The sequence below is a fragment of the Antrostomus carolinensis genome, unplaced genomic scaffold, assembly GCF_000700745.2.
Source record: "Antrostomus carolinensis isolate BGI_N321 unplaced genomic scaffold, ASM70074v2 scaffold13919, whole genome shotgun sequence".
NCBI classification, from domain to species: domain Eukaryota; kingdom Metazoa; phylum Chordata; class Aves; order Caprimulgiformes; family Caprimulgidae; genus Antrostomus; species Antrostomus carolinensis.
Window position 1 is genome coordinate 40,098 of NW_010337972.1, and position 22,245 is coordinate 62,342.

The 22,245-nt window shown below is 38.5% G+C and overlaps 1 protein-coding gene across 1 annotated transcript in view; it reads left to right on the forward strand.

Annotated features, from left to right (window-relative positions):
- ADCYAP1R1 (ADCYAP receptor type I) overlaps window positions 1-22,245 on the forward strand; it is a gene marked incomplete at both ends in the record, with an annotated part of 64,446 nt that overhangs the window by 29,901 nt on the left and 12,300 nt on the right. Inside the window, 6 exon segments of the mRNA XM_010175361.2 lie at window positions 12,525-12,560; window positions 13,192-13,233; window positions 15,007-15,110; window positions 15,650-15,747; window positions 16,235-16,367; window positions 19,655-19,808. Of these exon segments, the coding sequence (XP_010173663.2) occupies window positions 12,525-12,560; window positions 13,192-13,233; window positions 15,007-15,110; window positions 15,650-15,747; window positions 16,235-16,367; window positions 19,655-19,808 (567 nt within the window).

The following is a 22,245-nucleotide window of genomic DNA, read 5'->3' on the forward strand; positions in this document are numbered from 1 at the left end:
TAAAAATATAATTACTACTGTAATTCTATGTGCTTTAATTATAGCCAGTATAATTAAACATAATATTTACTGCTGTAATATTGCTTCAGTATTGACTCAGTGGTTACAGTGGCACTTACTGAGCCATCCACACACAATCATAATAAAAACCAACATGTCAGCATCCAGTAGCATTTGTATCTAGCATGGATAAGGAAATATTCTTCCTTCTTTTGGGTTTGATTTTGACTTTGTAATCAATATTTGTTGACTATTTGTTATTCAGGCTCGTTGTCATAACAATTTTGGTCATCATTTGCACAGGATATACACTCAGCCAGAGGTTTTTGCTATCTAGTTATCAGTGATGCTTGTAATCTGCAGGCAAAATACTTTGATGTTTTATATTGAATGCTCAGAGGTATTGCTAGTTTGATTCTATGGTGTGGTGTCATGTACATCTACAGCACAGGAAATCTCCCCCATTTCCAACCTGTCCACACACCTCTGCCATGGACCTTTTAACTATTCTTTATTTCAAGGGATGTCTTTGATGCTTTTGTTTATATCTCACACAAATACGTTGCCTATCACTTATGAAATTTCTTTTCCATGGTGCTATTTCTGAAGTAGTTAAGGCTAGAAGGGCTCTTGAGAAACCATAGAATAGATTGGATTGGAAGGAATCTTTAAGGGTCATCTAGTCCCACTCCCCTGCAATGAGCAGGGACATCTTCAACTAAGTCAGGTTACTCACAGCCCCTTCCAACCTGACCTTAAATGTATCCAGGGATGGGGCTTCTACCACTTCTCAGCAACCTTTGCCAGTGTCTCACCACCCTCATTGTAAAAAATTCTTTCTAATATCTAGTCTAAATCTACCCTCTTTTAATTTAAAACTATCACTTCTTTGTCATATCTCAACAGGACTTTATCTCCGTCTTTCTTATAGGTCCCCTTTAAGTATTGAAAGGGCACAATAAGGTCTCCCTTGAGTCTTCTCTTCTCCAAGATGAACAACCCCAACTCTCTCAGCCTTTCTTCATAGGAGAGGTGTTCCAGCCCTCTAATCATTTTTGTGGCCTCCTCTGGACATGAGACACGCTCCAAGAGGTCCATATCTTTCTTGTGCCCAGGACCCCAACACTGGAGGCAGCACTGCAGGTGGGGTCTGAGGAGAGCGGAGCAGAGGGGCAGAATCTCCTCCCTCAACCTGCTGCCCAGGCTGCTCTGGGTGCAGCCCAGGACATGGTTATTGGCCTCTGGGCTGTGAGACCACATTGCTGGCTCATGTCCAGCTTTTCATCCACCAGCACCCCCATGTCCTTCTCCATAGGGCTGCTCTCAATGGCTTCATCCTCCAGCTGGGTTATTTCAGGGCTGAAATAATATTTTCAAATTATTTGCCTAGGATTTACAGACTTGTTAACATGCTGTACTTCACATTTGACCTGTAGCAGGGTGATAGTGTCACCTTAAGGGAGGAGTAGTCAGTCCAATGTAAACATATGTCCTGTTTTCTTTATCTCCTTATGGAATCACTAACAAAAGTGACAGCTGTTACCTCTTGTAGTGTTGGGTTTGAGGGGTTTTTAGACATCTGTTCAGTAGGAACAAAACCAAGATTCATAATTCATTAGGTAAACAAATAAACATTTAATCTGGAGCAGTTTGAAGTCTCTACAGGTCTGGCTGGATTTGCACTAGTGACCCCAAGGTGGAAATATCTACATCCATAATCACTCTTCTGGGTGAATCAGCATGAATTTTCACTACCATTGTTACTAATTTTCAATAGCTAAGTATATTTTTTTCAATGAGTGTTTAATGAAAAAAGTCACATTTTATGACTGTTCCTTAAATAAGGGGTTATTAGGTAATGAAAATATTTCTAAGACACTGCTAATCACATTTTGTAGATTGTTATAGCATCCTCTAGCTGCTGCTATGTTTCTAGAATATATAACTAGGCTAGGCACTGACACTAATATTTATTAATAACATCTTAATTCTTACAACAAAATTTTTATATGACCATAAATCATTTTTACAAACAGTAGCAATAAATTTAAATTATACTTTTAAAAAACTTGTCCTTTGAAGCACTGAAACACCTGTAGGCACAACTGCTTGTATAACAACAGGCAAAATATATGATGGGAAAATATTAGTCTTAAACAGGGAGAAGGAATTACCTCGTTTGGCTTTGTATATCTAAAAGTTATATGTATATGTGTGAAGTGATCACATGGATTTCTGGTTCAGTAAATGGAAAGCAATGGGTACTTGTAGAAGATGTTTCCTCTGACCTATCTCAAGTGCTTATCTTGAGATGAATGAAGTCACTGTTGAGGGCTGTTTGTTTTATCAGTTTCAGAAAGGAATTGGCTGCCTTGACTTGAATGTCTGATTTCTACTTGCAAAGAGGAGAGGGGGAAAAAGAAAAAAAAAAAAAAAAAAAAGGAAGCTACAAAATAAAAATTAACCAGTTAAACTGTCATCTGGAGAGATGCTTGGATGAAAAATTTTCTATAGATTTAGCTAAAAATACCAGTTGTTGCAGTTCTTAGTTTGAAAATATATTCTGCCCTAACCTTCACTGCAACTGAACTGAGGAGTAACATTTGAACTGCTGTCAAGGTCATACAGGGAGCCTAATGTTAAATCCTATGCTGTACAGTTGGTGACCCTTGTAACATTTCATTTCACCTCTCTCCTCCTCCAAAATCACCAGATTTTTTCATTTCCTTTCAGATGAATACTGTGAATAAAAAATTGTTCTCAAAATCTATCTGCAGGAAAAAAAAAAGACATGTTAGAACCTGAATTTTTCCTAATCTAGTTTAAGGATTTGCAATGGTTTTCCTTCTAGAGGTTTCCTAAAATATGAATTTATTTTCCTCTTCAACATTAATGTATTTGATTGATATCCATCAATTTACTATTTTATTTTCACCAGGAGCTATAACTTCCATGATGTTGGTGTTGTATATTATGCTCTTTCCAGTGCCTTCCCAGTACCAACTCCAGAGACAACCTCTCTAGAATAGGGTAGATTTAAAGCATTCTAGAAGTATATTTGCAAAGAAAGAAAAAAAGTGTATCAAGCTGTGAAGTTGCATTTCACTATGACATAGCAAGACCTAGAAGTAGCCTCAACATAGTGACCTGCACTCACAGCTGGAAAATTTTCTCTGTTTTGTTCTTTTTCCCATTTTATTTCCAGACAGAGGTGATACTGCCTGGCAGTGGAATTCTACAGAAGCCAAGTCTGTGCTTTTCTTTCTTTGCTCTGAGATATTCTGGAACCTATAAAGTCACATTATTCAAAGGGGCCATTGACAGAAATTGGCATGTTTTTACATCTTTTTTTTGTGATAATACGAATGATAATAGGCAGTTTCTGAGCCTTGCCATACACTCTACATTGAGAAAATGCTTTCATTCACAAATCCAAATCATAGATATGATTTTTTCCAGCAACTTAAAATGTTTATCTAGTACTCAGTGTAGGGCACTACCTGCTACACCCAAAAGGATGTTACTACAAAGCATGATTTACTATGTAAGACAGAGAAAATGTACGTATTTTTTACCAAAGACATAAAACGCATCTTATGTTGATATCAGGCTTAAGGGTTCCTAATTAAAACCCAGTAGAATAAAGAACATATGTAGGTATTACAGGGCTTAAGAGGTAATTATATCCTACACTCACATTTTTGAACCAAAGTGTTTGACTTGCTGCTACTCTGGAAGTTATATGACTTCAGTGCTCAGCCAACAAGCTTTATTGTCCCCAAGAACAAGAAACTGAAAATAGTCTATTACTGATCCCATAGAAAACACAGAGAGACACTCAATTACTTTGTTGTAAGAACACCAAGCCTCATATATTCTGCACTAAAGATATCATGGGTGGACAATGGGATTTGTGAATGCATGGTTAATTGGATTTGGGAAGCCATCTGTGGCTTTTTTCTCCTGTCTGAGTTTAGATGTTAGCCCTAATCAAACAGAATAAGATGACAAGAGAAGAGTTATTGAGAGGGGAAGTGATACTACACGTTCACATGTAGAAAGCCCTATGTAATTTCTGGGGAAATAGTCCTGGTAAAGTCTTTAAATGGTAACTACATACCACTGTGATAATGGTATGTAACTCCTAAATTGGGTGAAAAGATAATAAAAGTAATTGTTTTCCCAAGGTGAAAGCTGGTGAAAATATTTGCAAGTAACAGTTTTTACTAGTTTGGGTTATGTATTGATATTTTTTTATATATATATAGACAGAAAGAAAAGGTGTCTGCTAAAGATCAGGGGCCTTCTACAAAATGTACCTGGAACTGTACGCACTTATTTTCTACTCAAGTAGAAGGTGCAGGCTTTCTTTGGTACTAGCTGAAATTGAGGTCAGCATTGCAGCAGACTGAAATTGGAAATTACATTTGCTTGTCAAATAAGCAATGCAAAAGATCAATGCAAAGGTCTAGATTTCTCTTCAAGTATATCTCACCCTTGGTGGGTATTTCAACATCCTGCATTAAAAAATGAGGGAAGAAAAACACTGGAACTAAACAATAGCCTCTTAAAAACAGACATGACCCATCCCATCGCATTTTCATCATGGCAATAATGATGAGCCATCAGAGCTTAATTAGTGTTTGAAGCAACCAGGACTCCATGCATACTTTAGTTGCATCCTTCACTTCATATAAGATCCTAGGTAACATTCAGAAACAAGTTCAACACAAGGGTATGTGATTTTTATATATAGACCAGCTAAAAATTTTTGGACAGCTTTCAAAGCCATTTGCAGATTGCACATGTGTTATTATTGCTAAGTGTTCAGCAAACCCTAGAAAGAATTGTGACATAAAGAAGGAGTACAAGAGACCCACCAAGTGTCAATGTTACAAATAACAAGTCTCTCCAATAACCAAGATAATAGTGCTTACTGGATAACAAGCCCTTTCCTGCTGGTTTTCATCTCTAGGCTTTCCACAGGCAGTAAAGTCATAGGATTACTTCAGCTTTTCCAAAGCGAGGAGGACAAGCTATAATTAAGCGTGTCTTCTCGGTCACAGCATCACTAAGTCTATCTGCAATGCAGAGGGAAATAGGAGGAAAATATTGCCATCAAAGAATAACAATTGTATTTACATTTCCAATCAACTAGTTAAGGCCTTATAGATGCTTTCTACAGGAAAAAGATATTTTATAGCTTTTCCCACCAAATTATAGGTACCTAAGACTGTGCCTTTGATACTCAAACATACAACGTGACCAAGAGCATTTCAGCTAAAGATCAAGTCCGTGGTCCTTTGCAAGATGACATCCTGCAGTGGCCAAGGGAAAGCTGTAACACAGCTCAAGACCTTTGTCAATATGATCTGAAAGTTAACTTGGCACTGAAACATAAAAAAATAATGCTCCTCTGGGAGACATGTAAGGGCGGAACATGCTGAGAGCTGCTGAGTAGTTTCAAGAGCACTTGGATGGCAAAAAGTAATAAACTGAAGTGTCACTGTAGGTGCAATATGGGTAGATGCTTCAAACTTTGCTCTATTCTTGTTTCTCCTCTTGACTCAAATAACTGAGTAAGGAGTTCCAGTTGATTGCAAGATTTTAAGTGTGATGGGCACACATTTATTCTTGTCTTTTAGCAACTGATTTAATACGCTTTCTTATCTAGGACTTATTTCATAACGGATAACCTTCATTGGACAATGTTTCTTAATTTCTTTGTATTTTTCTTGTCTGGAAAACATTTGCTTTTCTCTGAAATGTGACACCTCTCCTCTTCAGAGCTAGAAGACCTTTCAATAGAATTTGCATTGATCTTGCACTCTGATGGATGCTCCTGTGAGACCTAACCTCATGAGAAGGATACACATAATGTTTAGATGAAACTTAGCAGTTGCTATGGTGACCTCAGTCCACTGCTAGCTTCATACCCTTTGATAAGAAAGAGGAAGAAAAGAAGAAAGTCATAATCTCCCTTACATGTTATTGATCATATCTGTACATCAGTCCTGCCTCAGTCAACCCTATGTACTATGGTCTTTATGCTCTCCATATGAGACCCCATTGGTATTCTCCTGTGATCTCCAGGCATGATTCACTGAGTCTTCTTGTTTCTATGTCATTAGGTGATGTGCCTTGAAATGAGTATGGGATATAAGAAGAAAGGACTTGTATATCAGTTCCATCACTGCCTTTACTGCAATGTTTTACACAAACCAATGGATAACAAAGGAGTTGCAGAAGTTAGTTCACCTCATCCTATGGTAGAGGTCTAAATCAAATAACTCTCTGGAATTGTAACTCTCTTTACCCTTTAAGGGAGGAGGTTTAAAGGCCAGATTAACTTATCTTCAGGTGGATAAATTGGATGGGATGAATTTGCCCCACAGGATCAGTTCCTCAGATATCCTTAGGCATCAGTTCTTATTCAAATATCCAAATATGAACCAGGCTTCCTAATCTTACCCTTAATTTTCCTCTGCCTCAGTTTCCCTGTTTTCTAAATGCAGTGAACACCACTTCACTTTGTACTGTCTCTCTGCAACCGTTATTTTCACAAATCCCTTTGACCAGCCAAATGGCAATATACAGTAAATGCCAAATGAGCTAATGACTTCCAATCTGTAACTTAAATTATTGTCTCTGGGGCATGAGGTTGGAGAGACCAAAACCCTTGGAAAGAGTAGAGGGAAACACTTAGGACAAGGAAAGCTGTGGCAACCTGTAAGGTCATGTACTCTATAACCTTGCATGGCTGCCTTTTTCTACAGATCTTGTTAATGAGATTGTAAAGACGTAGCAGATGATTCTGGATCATTCCCCCTCCCTAAAAAAGAGCTATAATGAAGGAACTGAGATCGTTGGATAGTGAGTACATGAGATCATGTGTGCCAAGGAACAGGTAGTGGGCAGAGGGCATTAGAAGCAGCAAGCAGAGCAAGTGATAGCTGTGCTCAGAAAGCCCGAGAAAAGCTGCTAAGGAGACTGCTGTTCCCGACTGCGGCTTTGCCAGCCGGCTGAACAGATTGCTGGTGGATAAGAGCAGCATGCAGCAATAGGGAAGGGAACGAAAAGGCACAGCGTGGTGGATGCTGTGGAGTCGGGCGTGAGAGCTCACTGATTTATTTCATATTTAGAAATTAAAAGTTAAGCTTCTACTCAGTGTTATATAAAACAGGGAAAAAAAAAAATCATATTCCTGCCTAAGCAGCTCATTAGCCACATAGCTGGATAGCATGATGAGAAGTGATTGTAGGAAATGTTTTCCATAACCTCTCTCTACCCCAGCCTCTGCACTTTCCGAAGGGCCAGAATTAACACACAGTAAAAACAGTGCAAGATGTGCACTGTTGATCTCAACACTGTTGAAATCCAGCCTTTTGGAGGATTACCTATGTGGACCAGTCTTCCAACCCATAATACTGAGATGGGAACAACAAGAACAAAGGAAAAGTATAGATAAGTCATTTCAGGACAGAACAGTTTTGGAAGCCTTTCATTCCCCCTCCTGCCTTTACTAATAAGGGACAATTGCTGGAACAAAAGGGTTAAACGCAAGTTGTGCTCAGATAAACAAATCTATGGGAGATAAAGCAGTTGCCATGCCAGCTGACGGAAAGCAGCCAGCACCAATTTGGCAAGCAGGAGACTATCTAAAAGGCTGAGCTGAGTTCCGAGGCTCATCGTACCCAGGCTGTTTCTTGGCTTTAGCTTTGCCAGTCCTGTTCACTTTAAATCAGAAGCAACAATTGCTTGCATCAAATTTTTTATCCGTTGAAGGAGAGCGAGGAGGTAGTTACGTTTTCTGGGGCTCAGCAAATGAAAACCAAGGAAGAAAGTTTGATAAATGTAAGACAATGACCTGAAAGATCTGGATCTCTGCCACTAACTCTATCTGTAGCCATTGCCAAGTCCTTACACTCTGTTTTTTTCCCCCTTCTCTTTCACCTTTTCACGTAGAAAATAGAAATAAGCAATATTTTCTGTGTTTGGTTTCTCTGTTTGGTCTTCAGAACTGACAATTCAATGTTCTAATGGATCTTCTCTAAGGTCTCTGAGTAGTACTGTAAATAACATCTAATTAATAATGACAGTTGAAGCACTAATGGAAGATTTGCTTTACATCCTAAAGAGTGAACCTTACCTATTCAGGCAGGTGAAATTGTGAACGCTGGCAATATACTAAATAAACCACACTTTATCAAGGATAACATTAGCTTCCTTAGGAGTTTATTGACTAATGTGAACAATTATTGATTTTTTTTTAAGTGGTGTTCTAAGACCATTTAATAGCTGCTGTTGAATTCATCTTTCTGTAGTTTGGACTGTGCTGTTATTTAACCACATGTGAGGAGCACAGGTGTCAATGTTAGTCATGAATGTAATCCTTGAATTAAACCCCTGAAAAATGGGTTTCCAGTCAAAATGCAAATGAAAAGCATGTTTTATTTATTCTTCATATCTAGGTGAGTAATGAATTTCATTTAGCCTGTTGTATAATCATCTTGATGGCCTTTCTCTGCTCCGTCAGTGAAGTCTAATGCACCAACTTCTCGTTGTTTATGTTCTAAGAGGAAGGAAATGAGAGGACTCATATGAAAGTCTATGCAGCAAGGTGCCCTATGATTTTGTCCATTACATCACTGACACCAGAGTAAATTTACTGAAGTCTGTCTAGAGTCAAAAAGGCACTTAGGTGAAAAAAACCCAACAACCCCCCCAAAAAACCCCAGAAAAATACAGTTTTAGGGTAAAAATATGAAAAATGAGAGGGAGTGTCTGGTCTTCCTACAACCCCAGCTCAAATGCAAGTTCCGGTCTTGTTCCTAAATATGTAGACATAATAAATATTAAACAGATAAATAATCTAAATGAACTCCATTGCATTCTCATACATGTGAGTAAACATAACCATTGGCACAGTTATCTATCATGTAAACATCCATATTCTGGTACAGAATACATAAACATATGGTGTCAAAGAGAAGGGCAGCAGCAGCATGTAGGAATTTAAAGCCAGATGGTGGCTGAATGTTCCCTCATTGTGCACTTATTTAAACATATAAATATTATATATATATATATATACACACATACACACGGACATATAATTGTATATATGTGTTTGTTATCTCAACACTCATTAGACAAACTTTGACATTTAGTTGTAATTCAGGGCATAACATTCAGTGTAAATCTAATTGACTTTCCAGTAGCTTAATTTATTAGTGAAAATTAGGTTGATGGATCAAGCCTAAAAGCCTGTATAGTAAAAGGTTGTACTGGAACTTTCTTCAGTACATTAGCAAAGACTCAGATGTAGAAAAATATATTAATAAAAGGCAAGTTTGTTCCTACAGCAATCAGAAAGTTAACACTGTCAAAAACATGAATCACTTGACAAAGTTCAAACACAGATAGAATGCAATAATAATTTGGGTATATAAAAAGAGTATAAAAACCCTCTTAGTAATAGAAAACTTCATTAATAGATTGTTTTAACTGTTAATACTGATGTAATGAAATTCAAAATGAACTAAAATCTAATGTTTTAACAGGTGTGACCAACTAGCACTCATATTTAGAGTGAAATAATGATAACTTATATTTCTTACTTTTTAGATTATTAGTTTTAAAAAAATAAATTTCAAAAAACATATTTTTCTGATCAGTGTCACATGTCAGGATGCCAGGAACATCAGGTTTAAGTCTACTTAATATTGGCCTACTCTTGAAGTTTGTAATATCACATTTCAGGATTTAAGCCACTCTAAACAACTGATAAACTAAAACTGGGGGTTTTTTGACGAGTTAAAGAGATTTTTGGAGTATTTTTGCAACTTCTTCTTACCCTGCTTCCATGGGTCATTGTAAGATACAGGCTATTGAGTGAAGTGACCTCTGTAAGGAGCCAGTCCCACCATGATCTACTGATTTGAGTGGCTGCAGGCTCTGAAAGACAATATGGAAGACAGTGATCAAGGAACCGTGACTTGTTCTCTGATCTTCTGCCTAATGAAACCACAGGTAAAAATTCCCACAGGATAACCTTAAGTCAGTATTCTGAATTCAGATTTTAACAACATAGGCATCTATATCTGAGCTCTATTGGTCCTGCACCTGGGTTGGTGCAACCCCCGGTATCAATACAGGTAGGGGGATGAAGGGATTGAGAGCAGCTCTGCAGAGAAGGACATGGGGGTACTGGTGGATGAAAAGCTGGAGGTGAATTGGCAATGTGCACGCGCAGCCCAGAAACCAACAACCGTATCCTGGGCTGCATCAAAAGAAGTGTCACCAGCTGGTCGAGGGAGGGGATTCTGTCTCTCTAATTAGCTATGGTGAGACCCCACCTGCAATGCTGCCTCCAGTTCTGGAGTTCTCAGCACAAGAAAGACAGGGACTTTTTGGAGCGGGTCCAGAGGAGGTTGTAAAAATGATCAGAGGGCTGGAACACCTCTCCTATGAAGAAAGGCTGAGAGAGTTGGGGTTGTTCATCCTGGAGAAGTCTTGAGGGAGACCTTATTGTACCCTTTCAATACCAAAAAGAAGTCTATAAGAAAGATCAGGACAAACTTTTTAGCAATACCTGTAGTGATAGGACAAAAGGTAATGGTTTTAAAGTAAAAGGGGATAGATTTAGACTAGATGTAGGGAAGACATTTTTTACAATGGGAGTAGTGAAACACTGGCCCAGTTTGCCCAGAGAGGTGGTAGATGCCCCATCCTTGGAAACATTCAAGATCAGGTTGGACAGGGCTGTGAGCAACCTGGTCTAGTTGAAGATGTCCCTGCTCACTGCGGGGAGGGTTGGACTAGTCAACCTTTAAATGTTCTTCCAACTCAAACCATTCTATGATATATTTTATATGATATATATATGATATATGATATATATGATTCTATGATATAATTTTTAATAAACCTGGGGTTTGGTAGGTTCCAGAGGGAAATAGGTCTTTTTAAAATATGCTGCAGAGGCATCTCTGTTATTCTACCAAGAATCTGGAGCAGAGGTGTAGCAATTCTGCAGCATTTAGTAATTTAGTCTGATGTAGCAGTTGGAATGATCTTTGCTGGGAGATATTTGCTCAGAGCATGGGTGACTTCTCCTCAGAATCAGTACACCTACCCAATATTTGCAAACATCCAAGAGATCTCATATGAAATCTTGAAAACAGCTGGAGTTCGGCAGAAAAGCTGGGAGACCAAAGGTGTACTCATCATGGCTTTCAGGATTAACCCTCCAGAGTAACTGGTGGATTGAATGTGTAGGTTTGATGTTGAACACATCCATTCAAAGACACACTACAGCCTACCTGATGCTTCAGCTTGCTTTTCTAGACTCCCACCATCATCTTCATAGTAAATCCTCTGTTTTCTGTATTTGAAGATCAGAACAACTTCTGATTTGGTTTAGAGGAGGGAGAGAAATCAATGAATTTAAAATTGTTATATGATAAGGAATTTGAAAAAGTATAAAATATAAAATACTTTTTATGCTGTGCTGAAAATTCTCTACTATTTTGTTTCCTTAGATGCTGTTTTTCTCTCTTTCCATATGTTGAAAATCAACCTTTGGATTTCACTTTTAATAAAAATCCTCTAGTACTTAGCCCTGTGGTGAATGGCTTTTCCATCCCCTAGTTAAGATCTGACCATACGTTTAGGGTTAAAGAAGAACAACCTGAAGTCCTGTGATTACTCCAGGGGATATAGAACTAAGTTAATCTAAACATTTAACCTGTTGTAGCGGTCAATGAAATGTTGGAAACATTTTTCCACTGGTCAGTAGGCTGGTGGCAGAGGTATTTGCAGACAGCTTTATCAAGCTCTTCTGTGTCTCCCTGTGGATGATGCAGCAGCACCACTCAGTGGCTTAAGGCAGCTCCTCTTTATGCATCCCTCAGCATCAAACTTGAGCCAAAATCCACTGAGGATTTGGGAAAGTCTGATTTCAGTGCAATTTGGGTTAAGTATTTAATAGGATAGGTCAGAGATGGGCTTGAGATAAACCCAACATTTTCATTTGGAAGGATAAAAGAAAGGAAAAAAGGAACCTTTTTAATGCAAATCCAAAATTTTATTATTTCTCATTGCAACATTTTATATTTTTATTATAAAAATCAGCGTGGATTTCAGCACAATATTTTGGAAATATGTGGTTCTTTTTATTTATTTCAGAACCCCCCACTCTTCTAAAAAAAAATTAAAAAAAAAAAGAAAGAAAAATAACCCACAAAAAAGCTTCCTCATCTCCTTTTTACATCCTTCCTAGAGTTTGATGAAACTCCACGATAACCAGAGATTTAACAATACAATGCAATCAAACATCTTGATGCATGAAAAGTGCATGAAAAGCACTTTCCACCCATTAATATACATTACTGATCTTGAAAAAAAAAAATTAAACAAAATTTTCTTGCAGCTCTTTTCTGGGCACCGCTACATCCACTCCTCTTATGGGAAGCAAGCTACTATCAAGATAAAATTAATAATTTTTATTCTTCTAATTTCAGGTTGGGAAGTAGATAACTTGGGGCAAACCCATGCAGGTAAGAACCGGTTTTCTTCACTACCTTTTAGGTATTTCTGTTCTTAAAAATTGTAGGTAAAGCACGTAATAATACCAGATTATTGAAAAGTTGCTTGTGGGTCAACCATTGTCATAAGGAATACATGTAATTCATTGTGACGCTGTGATAAAAAGTGAAAGTAGAAATCTGATAAGTTTTTAGAAATCAACGTGATCTAACCCAAAACCACAAAATTGAACTGTTTTACTCAGAATCAATTAATTATTGATTTTTGTCATTGATGGATGGAAATAATATTTCATGAATGCTGTGAAAATTGGCCTTAATTAAATATCTATAGATTATAAATATAAATTTCTAAAAACTTTTATATTTTTACAATAAAATCAGTCCTAGTTTGATTGTATGTGTTTTTAGCTATGTGCTCATTGCTTGCAGTAGCTATTATAGGTTCACCTTTGATTTAAACTAACAAGTAAAACTATGTTTACTTCCTGAAAAGACAGAATCATGTATTTATTGCCTTTGGGCATTATACAAACAAATAAAAATCAATTGGGTTCTATTCACTGATTTCTGCAGAGACCAGTTTATGTCCTAATAGAAAACACTATCAAAACAATTTCATATCAAATTTCCACTTTTATAGGTGATTATGACCTGCTGGAAAGCACAGCCCAGTCTCCCTTAGGTAAGAAACAAAACCATGGATTCTTTCTCTTTTTATTTTAACTCTGTTAAAAAGGAAGCTCCAAGCTTTTTCTCCTGTTATTTAGGTATTATTTTCTAATCAGTTCTAATTATGGTGACACATTTTCTAGTGCATTACTTTTAGCAACATTACGAAAATTTATTCCTCCACAATTGAGCCTTGCAATCTAGCAAGTATGTTGTTATAAATTATATCTACCTGCTTAACAGTAATTACTAAATGGTGTAAAGGAAAGTCAACACCATGATTCAGTGGTTATTTTCCACAGAAAACTAGGGATGAATGTGTAAGAGTAATTTACCAAAATTTGCCAAGTAATGCGATGTTCTTAAATGAATGCTGTGATTAAATAGATATATTCTGCTGCATGGATAGCAAACAGAGTCTCTAAAAATAAGGTCACTTCTAGTGTTATGAGCTACTTGACTAAACTACTAAGAATGCAAAGCAGCACAACATTAAGTAAAGCAAAAAAAAATCAACTTGGAAATTTCCATCAATTTTGGTCAAGGTACAGCTCAAGCTCAAAAAACTGTAATAGTTTGATCAATGGAAACTGTTTTATTGTGCTGGAGAGGAATAAGTGGAGCTAGCAGCCCAGCTCTAAATTTTCAGCTAGGTCATAGAGCTCAAGAGTAATGGTGCTTAAAAAGAACATCACTGGGGTTGTCTCACCTTAGGCAACCTCAGTAAGAAAGTGAGTGTCAAGAGACACTTTCGTCTTCTACCCTGAACTCCTGTTTCCCAATACAGTTTTAAGCCTTTTGACTGTTTCAGTGAAAGTTATTTAGGAACTAGTCCTTATATGAGATTAACAAAATAATTAGTGTAAAAAAAGAGAAAAAGAGAATGAGGTTTTCTCTGAGCCAGTTTTGAGCCTCCTTGCAAATGCTTTAGAGTAAGGTTGTAAACTAGGACTGGAAAAAATAAAAGGCAGAGGAATGTGAGAAGCTATGAAACAGGTTTGAAATTGTCAACTGAAGCTACACTGGGCATCTGGAGATGTCAAAGAACTTATTGAAACAGAGATGGAGAATAGATTCCCTCTCCATCTTTCCTTTATTTTCCTACAGACCCTCCTCACAAAGTCACTCTCAGATCGGAGCCTAGGCTCAAACACAAACGAGTGGGATACATGTTATCTGACTGGAGGAGAACAATCCAACTGCCTCACCATAGATATATAACGGCCATTTGACATATCCAACAGTACCCTGCCTGGCTTCCAGCAACTGCTCCAGAAAATCATGTTAGCTTTGTGTTTTCTTGCCAGTCCCATGTAGATGCCTCAGATATAGACAATCTTAAACTGCACAAAGAGCCTACCTATATTTAAGCATTGGGCTTAACCTTTAGCCATCTGATGTGTAAATGTCTACATTGAAGCCATATTCCTTAGATGCCTTTCAAAGTCAATGGAGAGAAATAGACATTTATCTGACCCGTGGTTTAGATAATCACTTGAGAATGAGATCTTTGGTGGCCTGGAGGCACTGGCTATACTGATTAAATCATTTTTGCTGTCTGGGGGCCAGCTATAGTAGTAGACATCTGTAGGTGCCTATTTTAGAACTGAGTCATTAAAGATGTCACTAAACTTGCAAGATACCATTAAAGTCTTCTATGGCTAGCCAGATAAATAGTACCCCCTGTGGTACTGTGAGGTTTCTGGTAGTCGTGTACCAAGGACAGGGAAGCTATGTCCTGGTGTTTGCTTCAATAATGTCACATTCCCAACTGTACTTGACATAGGGGACATCAGCAGAAATTGCACTGAAGATGGCTGGTCTGAACCTTTTCCTCATTATTATGACGCCTGCGGCTTCGATGAAAATGAAACAGAGTCTGACAACCAGGTGGGAATTAATTTTATAATTAAAAACAAATGAAGAGGGGGAGCAGCAGGCTGCTCTTTGTCCAGCCTCTGGTTAGGTTCTGATTTGATGGTGATTAGAATGAAACAATCAGATATCCTCACATAAAAATGTGAGAAGCAAGATGTAAATCCTTCCTAGCACTTCCAGAATATGAGTGTTTATTGTTGATACAGCTTGTAACTTCTAGAAACATGAGTTAACCCCCAGTTCTTCCCCTTTTAACTAATGAATCCCTTAGCCACTACTTTTTTTTCTACAGATACATGCACAGTGGTCAAAGAAATATAGACAAGCTTTGCTAGCTCACTGACAAATAAGCTTCACAGTATGCTGACCCAAGGGTATGTCAGACAGAGCAATGTTCTAATATACAGTGAGTTCTCAGGGGAAAAAAGAGGAGAAAGCAACCAGGATGTTCAAGAAACAAATCCTGCCTATGATTCCCCCTGCACGTTGACAGGGTAAAGAAGATGTGACCGTAGATGAACCATATAACCATGTGTTGTTTGCCTCCCAAGGATTACTACTATCTCTCTGTGAAGGCTCTGTACACTGTGGGATACAGCACTTCTCTTGTTTCCCTTACCACTGCCATGGTTATCCTGTGTCGTTTCAGGTGAGTCAGGACATGAGCAGTGAGCTGTTCAGTCACTGGAGTAAAGAGTTTGGAGCTCATCAGCCCAAAATAACATTTAAACTCTTCTCTCATCCTATGTAGAAAAACAGATAGACAACCCTTTAATAGAGTTATTACCCTAGCTTGGACATGCTCCAGGAGTCACATTTCGGTAGGCTGTAGATGCAACTGCAGAAGCTGTGGGTCTCTTATGCAACTGCAGTAGCTGCATTGCACTGGGTCTATTTTATGCTACATTGCATGTTTTTACAGGAAAACCTCCAAATCACCCTCTTGTTCATGTTTAGGGTTGGTCTTATCCACACTCTTGGCTTTCAGACATTGCTATTCTTATCACCAAGGTGCTAGGAGCTCTGACCATGTGTGCAGATAGGCCTAGTATGCTACTTCCACAAAAGAAAAGTCTTTTTTTTTTTTTTCTTTTTTCTTTTTCTCCTTTTCATATCCCTTGCTCTTTCCTCTCTAGGAAGCTCCACTGCACTAGAAATTTTATCCATATGAACCTTTTTGTTTCATTCATCCTACGTGCAATATCCGTATTCATTAAAGATGGGGTTCTTTATGCTGAACAGGATGGCAACCACTGCTTTATCTCAACAGTAAGTAATACCAAAGACAATTCCTTTTTTTTTGTTTGTATTTTTTTGTCAGCAGGAGATAACAAAAATAGTCAGGCAGACAGCAGTCTGTTGGATAACACAGGCTGAAAAGTTCTTGGGAGAGGAGGTAATTGGTGGTAAATTTCCCTCCAGGTTCACAGAAAAACTGTGGATGGTATTGTCTCATGATGTCATCAGTGTCTAGTGGTCTGTCCTTTAGGACAAACCTACAAGTTTTGGTTTCTGACTACTCAGGTTCTTTCTCCCTTTCACAGATCTGCATAGTGATAGGCGGGATGAGAGCATTCACAAGCAATTTCCTTCATCTGGAGGTCTGTTTTTTCTCCAGAGTCTTTTTTATTCTAGATGTCAGGCAGTTATGTGTAGAGAGGGTGGCCATTCAGACATAGAAAATGCCCCTGATCATCACACTCTCAGAAATCATTAGTATTAGCCACGTGTTTGTCTCTGATGTGTGTGGTTTCATGGAAAGCAGCCTCTTTCACAGATGCTGTATATTACATGTAAATCCCAGTTCCTTTCACATTTAAAGCCAGTATTTTATTTGATAAATCAGCTCACTGGGTGTAATTATGGTGGAATTACAGCAAGTTCCAAAACTGAGATCTCCTTTATCCATCCAGTTATGAGCTAAATTCACCATGACTCACTTCCACAAGGAAAGTGCAGCTGTGTAGCTTCTTAGTCAGCCTTTTCTTTGTTATTGAAACTAGTTTCTGCTTTTAATTCTTCTCCATGTGCAAAGCTGAATCCATGTTAGATCTGCAGTTCACACCACTCTTCTAATATTGACATCCTCCTTTTTGTTTTGAAAAATGCTAAAATCAACCATCTAATTACCAGATATTCAACACTGATAGAACTTTCATGAAGAAACTCAAGATGTGATGGTTTAAACATATTGTTTGTAGATTTGTCCTAGAGGGTGGAGTGCAAGTGGGAAAAATGCCAGCCTCCCACTGCACTAGGAAGGAGCTTCCAGTTTATACACTGATTCTGCTCTGATTTGTTGAAAAGTCCTGCTTTTGTAGGACTAATGATGTCTCACAGAGATGCAACACTGGAAAGGTAAGTGTGTTCTACTCTCAGAGTCAGGGTAGAACTCAGTTTCCATCTAAGGCTTTAATCATAGACTCATAGAACAATTTAGACTGGCAAAGACCTTTAAGGTCATTGAGTCCAACCATAAACCCAACACTGCCAAGTCTACCACTAAACCATGTCCCTAAGTGCTACATCTACACATGTTTTAAACACCCCCAAGGATAGTGACTCCACCACATCCCTGGGCAGCCTGTTCCAATGATTGACAACTATTTCAGTGAAGAATTTTTCCTTAATATCCAATCTAAATGTCCCCTGGCAAAACCTGAGGCCATTTCCTCTCCTCCTATCATTCGTCACTTGGAAAAGAGACCGACCCCCACCTCTCTACACCCTCCTTTCAGGTAGTTGTAAAGAGCGAGAAGGTCTCTCTTCAGCCTCCTTTTCTCCAGGCTCAACAACACCAGTGCCTTCTTTTTTGTCCTTTTTCTTCTGCTTTCCTCTCAGTAAATGAATGCAAGGTTCTATGGTTTTTACAGTAAAACACTCTACTTTCTTTACACTTATGGTCACTTTAATTTTCTTTCCCTGAGTAACAACATCCAGAAATGACATGGTGTGGTGGATTGACCCTGGCTGGATGCCAGATGCCCACCAAAGTACGCGCTATCACTCCCCCTCCTCAACTGGGCAGGGGGAGAAAAATATAATGAAAGGCTTGTGGGTGGAGATAAGGACGGAGAGAGATCACTCACCAGTTACTGACACGGGCAAAACAGACTCAACTTGGGGGAAAAAAGAAATTTAGTTTATTACCAATCAGACAAGAGGATAATGAGAAGTAAAACCAAATCTTAAAACACTCCTCTCCACCCCTCCCTTCTTCCTGGGTTTAACTTTTCTCCCGATTTCCACCTCCTCCCCTCAGTGGCACATGTTGACAGGGAATGGGGGTTGGAGTCAGTTCCTCACACATTGTTTCTGCTGCTCCTTCCTCCTCAGGGGGAGGACTCCTTCCCCCACACCAACCTGGGGTCCCTTTCATGGGAGACAGTCCTCCACTAACTTCTCCAGCGTGAGTCCTTCCCATGACTGACAGTTCCTCACGAACTGTTTTAGCATGGGTCCATACAGACGGCTCCAGCGCAGGCCCCCCACAGGGTCACAAGTCCTGCCAGCAAACCTGCTCCAGCCTGGGCTTTTCTCTCCATGGGGCCACAGATCCTGAGAGGAACCTGCTCCAGCACGGGCTTCCCACAGGGTCACAGCCTCCTTCAGACCTCCGCCTGCTCCAGCGTGGGGTCCTCCAGGGGTTACAGGTGGTCATCTACTCTACCATGGACCTCCATGGGCTTCAGGGGGACAGTCTGCCTCACCGTGGTCTTGACCACAACCACAAGTTACAGGGGAATCTGCTCCAGCGCCTGGAGCACCTCCTCCCCCTCCCTCTTCCCTGACCTTGGTGTCTGCAAGGATTGTTTCTCTCCCATCTTGTCACTTCTCTCTCTCGCTGCAGTGTGCAGGGGTTTTTTGTTTTGTTTTGGTTTGGTTTGGGTTTTTTTTCCCCTCCCCTTTTTTTCTTAATTATGTTATCCCAGAGGTGTTACTGATTGGCTCGGCCTTGGCCAGCAACAGGTCCATCTTGGAACCGGCTGGCATTGGCTGTGTCAGATGCTTCTGGCAGCTTCTCACAGAAGCTACCTCTATGCCCCCCAGCCCTGCTACCAAAACCTTGCCACACAAACCTGATACACATGGAAGTACAATTCTCAACTGCACACAGTAGGGTGCATCCTTTCTGATCCCATTCTCAGGGCTTTCCACAATTGTCCTGCCATTTCACATCCTTCCTTAGGTTTCTCAATAAACAACTGGATTCTTTTATTCTCTGCACTTAATTCTTGGAAGGGGGCTTAAATCTAGCAATTAGCATCCATTGACAATGTGAACTCCCACTAACACAAGAGGTTCTCAAGCTGTCTGCAGATGCTCGTTGACCACCTCCCACTGGTAAAATTGGCTACCTGCCTTTTAAATCTTAGCTCTCTAAGTGGCACCACACATTCTTCTCATGCTTTTAAAACTTTACTATTTAAAGTGTATAATGCCATTCACAGCTGTGTTCTTTTCCACTGAGAGATTTGGAGAAGTTGAAAGCATTTTCTCTATCTGTTAGGTGGAAACAACATGGAAATAACTTTGTTTTTCTTGATTCTCTGCAGGTGGAATGTAAAGCAGTGATGGTGTTTTTTCACTACTGTGTCATGTCCAACTACTTCTGGCTTTTCATTGAGGGATTGTACCTTTTCACTTTATTGGTAGAAACCTTTTTCCCAGAGAGGAGATATTTCTACTGGTACACTATTATTGGCTGGGGTACGTGACATTTCTTGTCTAAAATGTGTTTCGGTGTGCAAGACAACTCCATGAATCATCTAATATTTCCACATACAGTTTCAAAGCATAGTTTTAGTCTTTGCATAAAGTACCACTGCAGACTGAATCATGTTGTGCTTTTTGTCTGGATAGACTTGAACTGAAATCTGGAGGACACCACATCTTTGGCAGAGATGTAGTCCACCAATGAGAATTGCCTTCTAGAAGATAGAATCTTAATACAAAGTTCTTCAGCTTAATCAAATTTTCAATGCTACGCTGAGTCCATTTTCTAAGACTTTATTTGTGCCTTTCTTCCAGATAATAGTTAAATTGAGAACATATCCAAACGGTATCCACATATGCTCCTCATACCTGGGTGGGAAATGGAAACTTGCAATGGGAAGAAACAAGATTTGTTTCAGAAAGACCAGTTATATGATGATAACTGATTGATTCCTTTAACATGTTAATTCAAACAGTTCTTTGGTGATGTTTTTGTGCAGAAATCAGATGGTGAATGCAGAAGAATACATTCATTTTAAATGTGTCCTAATAAGGTCAAGCTTAATTCTTATATTTAAGCAAACATACTTCTGCAACGATCTGGAAATAATAGTGTATATTTATGTGTAAAGTCTACATATAAACCATATGGTTTAAAGTATTCTCCTTAAAAAAAGCATCCTTATGCAACCCAAATCTTCAAGTAATCCACAGATGGTTCTGTTTTTTCCCTCATGAGGCAACTGTATATACACAAAAATTCTCCTGGCAAAAACTCCCTGTGATAGGAGCAAAAGTACAGAGAAGAAAGAAACAAAGAAGTGATCAGAAATAACCTATGGCATATAAAGGGTATTGGAAAAGGATGACTATCAGAAAAGAAACTAATGGAAAGCGATGCTCAAACTTCCCCTTGTACTATCCACAGATGTATAATCACACTAGAGCTGAGATATAAGACTGTTTTCAAAGAGAATTTGGGGGCTATGTACATGTACATAAAAGAAAACAATGTCTAAATTTTTACAATCTGAACATGAATCAGAGGTTGGATTCCTTTAATTAAGTTTGCACAAATTTAATATCTGCAGGTTTGTCTGAATGTGAGAATATTGAAACAATATATTAACTGATTTTTTATATTTTTTTAAGCAGTTTCTGTAGTGAAAGAACTACCCAAATTAATTCATTCTGTAATGCAACCTCAAAAATATTTGGTCTTGAGTTGAATACCAGAAACAATATCTAGCTGTTCAGTTTGTAGATATCACTTCATATGCAAAGCAGTATCAATAATATCCATTCATAACCCCAAGACAATCTCCAAATGTGGATGGTTTTCTTTTTATTTTGTTTTTAAATGCAATCTTTTTCTCAGCTCTTGCATGTTTCAACTTGAACAACAGTTTTCCTGACCTGGTAGGAACAATTGACACTTTGCAAGAACAGAAGCACTTCCAGACTCTGGATGGAGGGCATCATGTAGGGCAAAAGCAGCCCCTCAGCTCAGAGCTGATGGGGAGGGAGTTGCATTGAAGCAGCAATAAGCAACAGCTCAGCATTTTACAGCATCTGGATGTTTATCTGTTTCTTAAAATGTGCTGAGCACATCAGTGTCCTCATTTGGTTAATAAGAAGTACATATGGCTGTGTTGATCCAGACATTTTTTTTTCCTCTTAAATATGTAATATGCTGATAAGTTTTCTGGATAGACTATTGTCTTCCTGAGATCTCTCCTAATGCCTGCTCCTTACTCAGGGCAGAAATATTGTCAGCAAGAATAACTCTCTTTTCAGCCTTTGAGGCTTGTCTGTTTTCTAATTTTACTCAGAAGCTGAAGATGATGAAGATATAGATATATTTGATGTAAAGAAAAGTAGTGTGACTGTATGTATATTCATATAGTAGACAGTTCAAAACTCCAAGCTGATCTGAAATGCGTTTTTTGAACTAGATTTTTATGACACATTTAGTCTAATTTTGCCTTCTTGCTCATGTTTCAGACTTGGAACACTGTTCATACCATCAAAATTTATATAGTGCAAATTAGTGAATCCAGATAACATGTTAGACCCATGACTGATATGTAAAGACTATTTTTATTATTGTGTATCTGTAGAGTGCACAAAGTTCTCCATGTTTTCTAGGTATTCTCATGTGAGAAAAGTAGACTTCAATTTAAATTAAATATGCATGATTTCTTCTCCCCAAAGCCTGTAATTTTATTTCTTCTTATCATTTTCCTTTCAAATATTTCTGTGGGTGCTTTTTTAAAGGAGGAAAGCTTCGTCAGTCATCTAGATCTAACAGGGATATTTTTATTTCTGATAGCAGGAATACGAGGTTTGACAGAGACTTATTTAAATGGATTCAGTCAGATGACTAATTAATGTGACATCCACACAGCCTTGCAAAATGTATGAAACATAA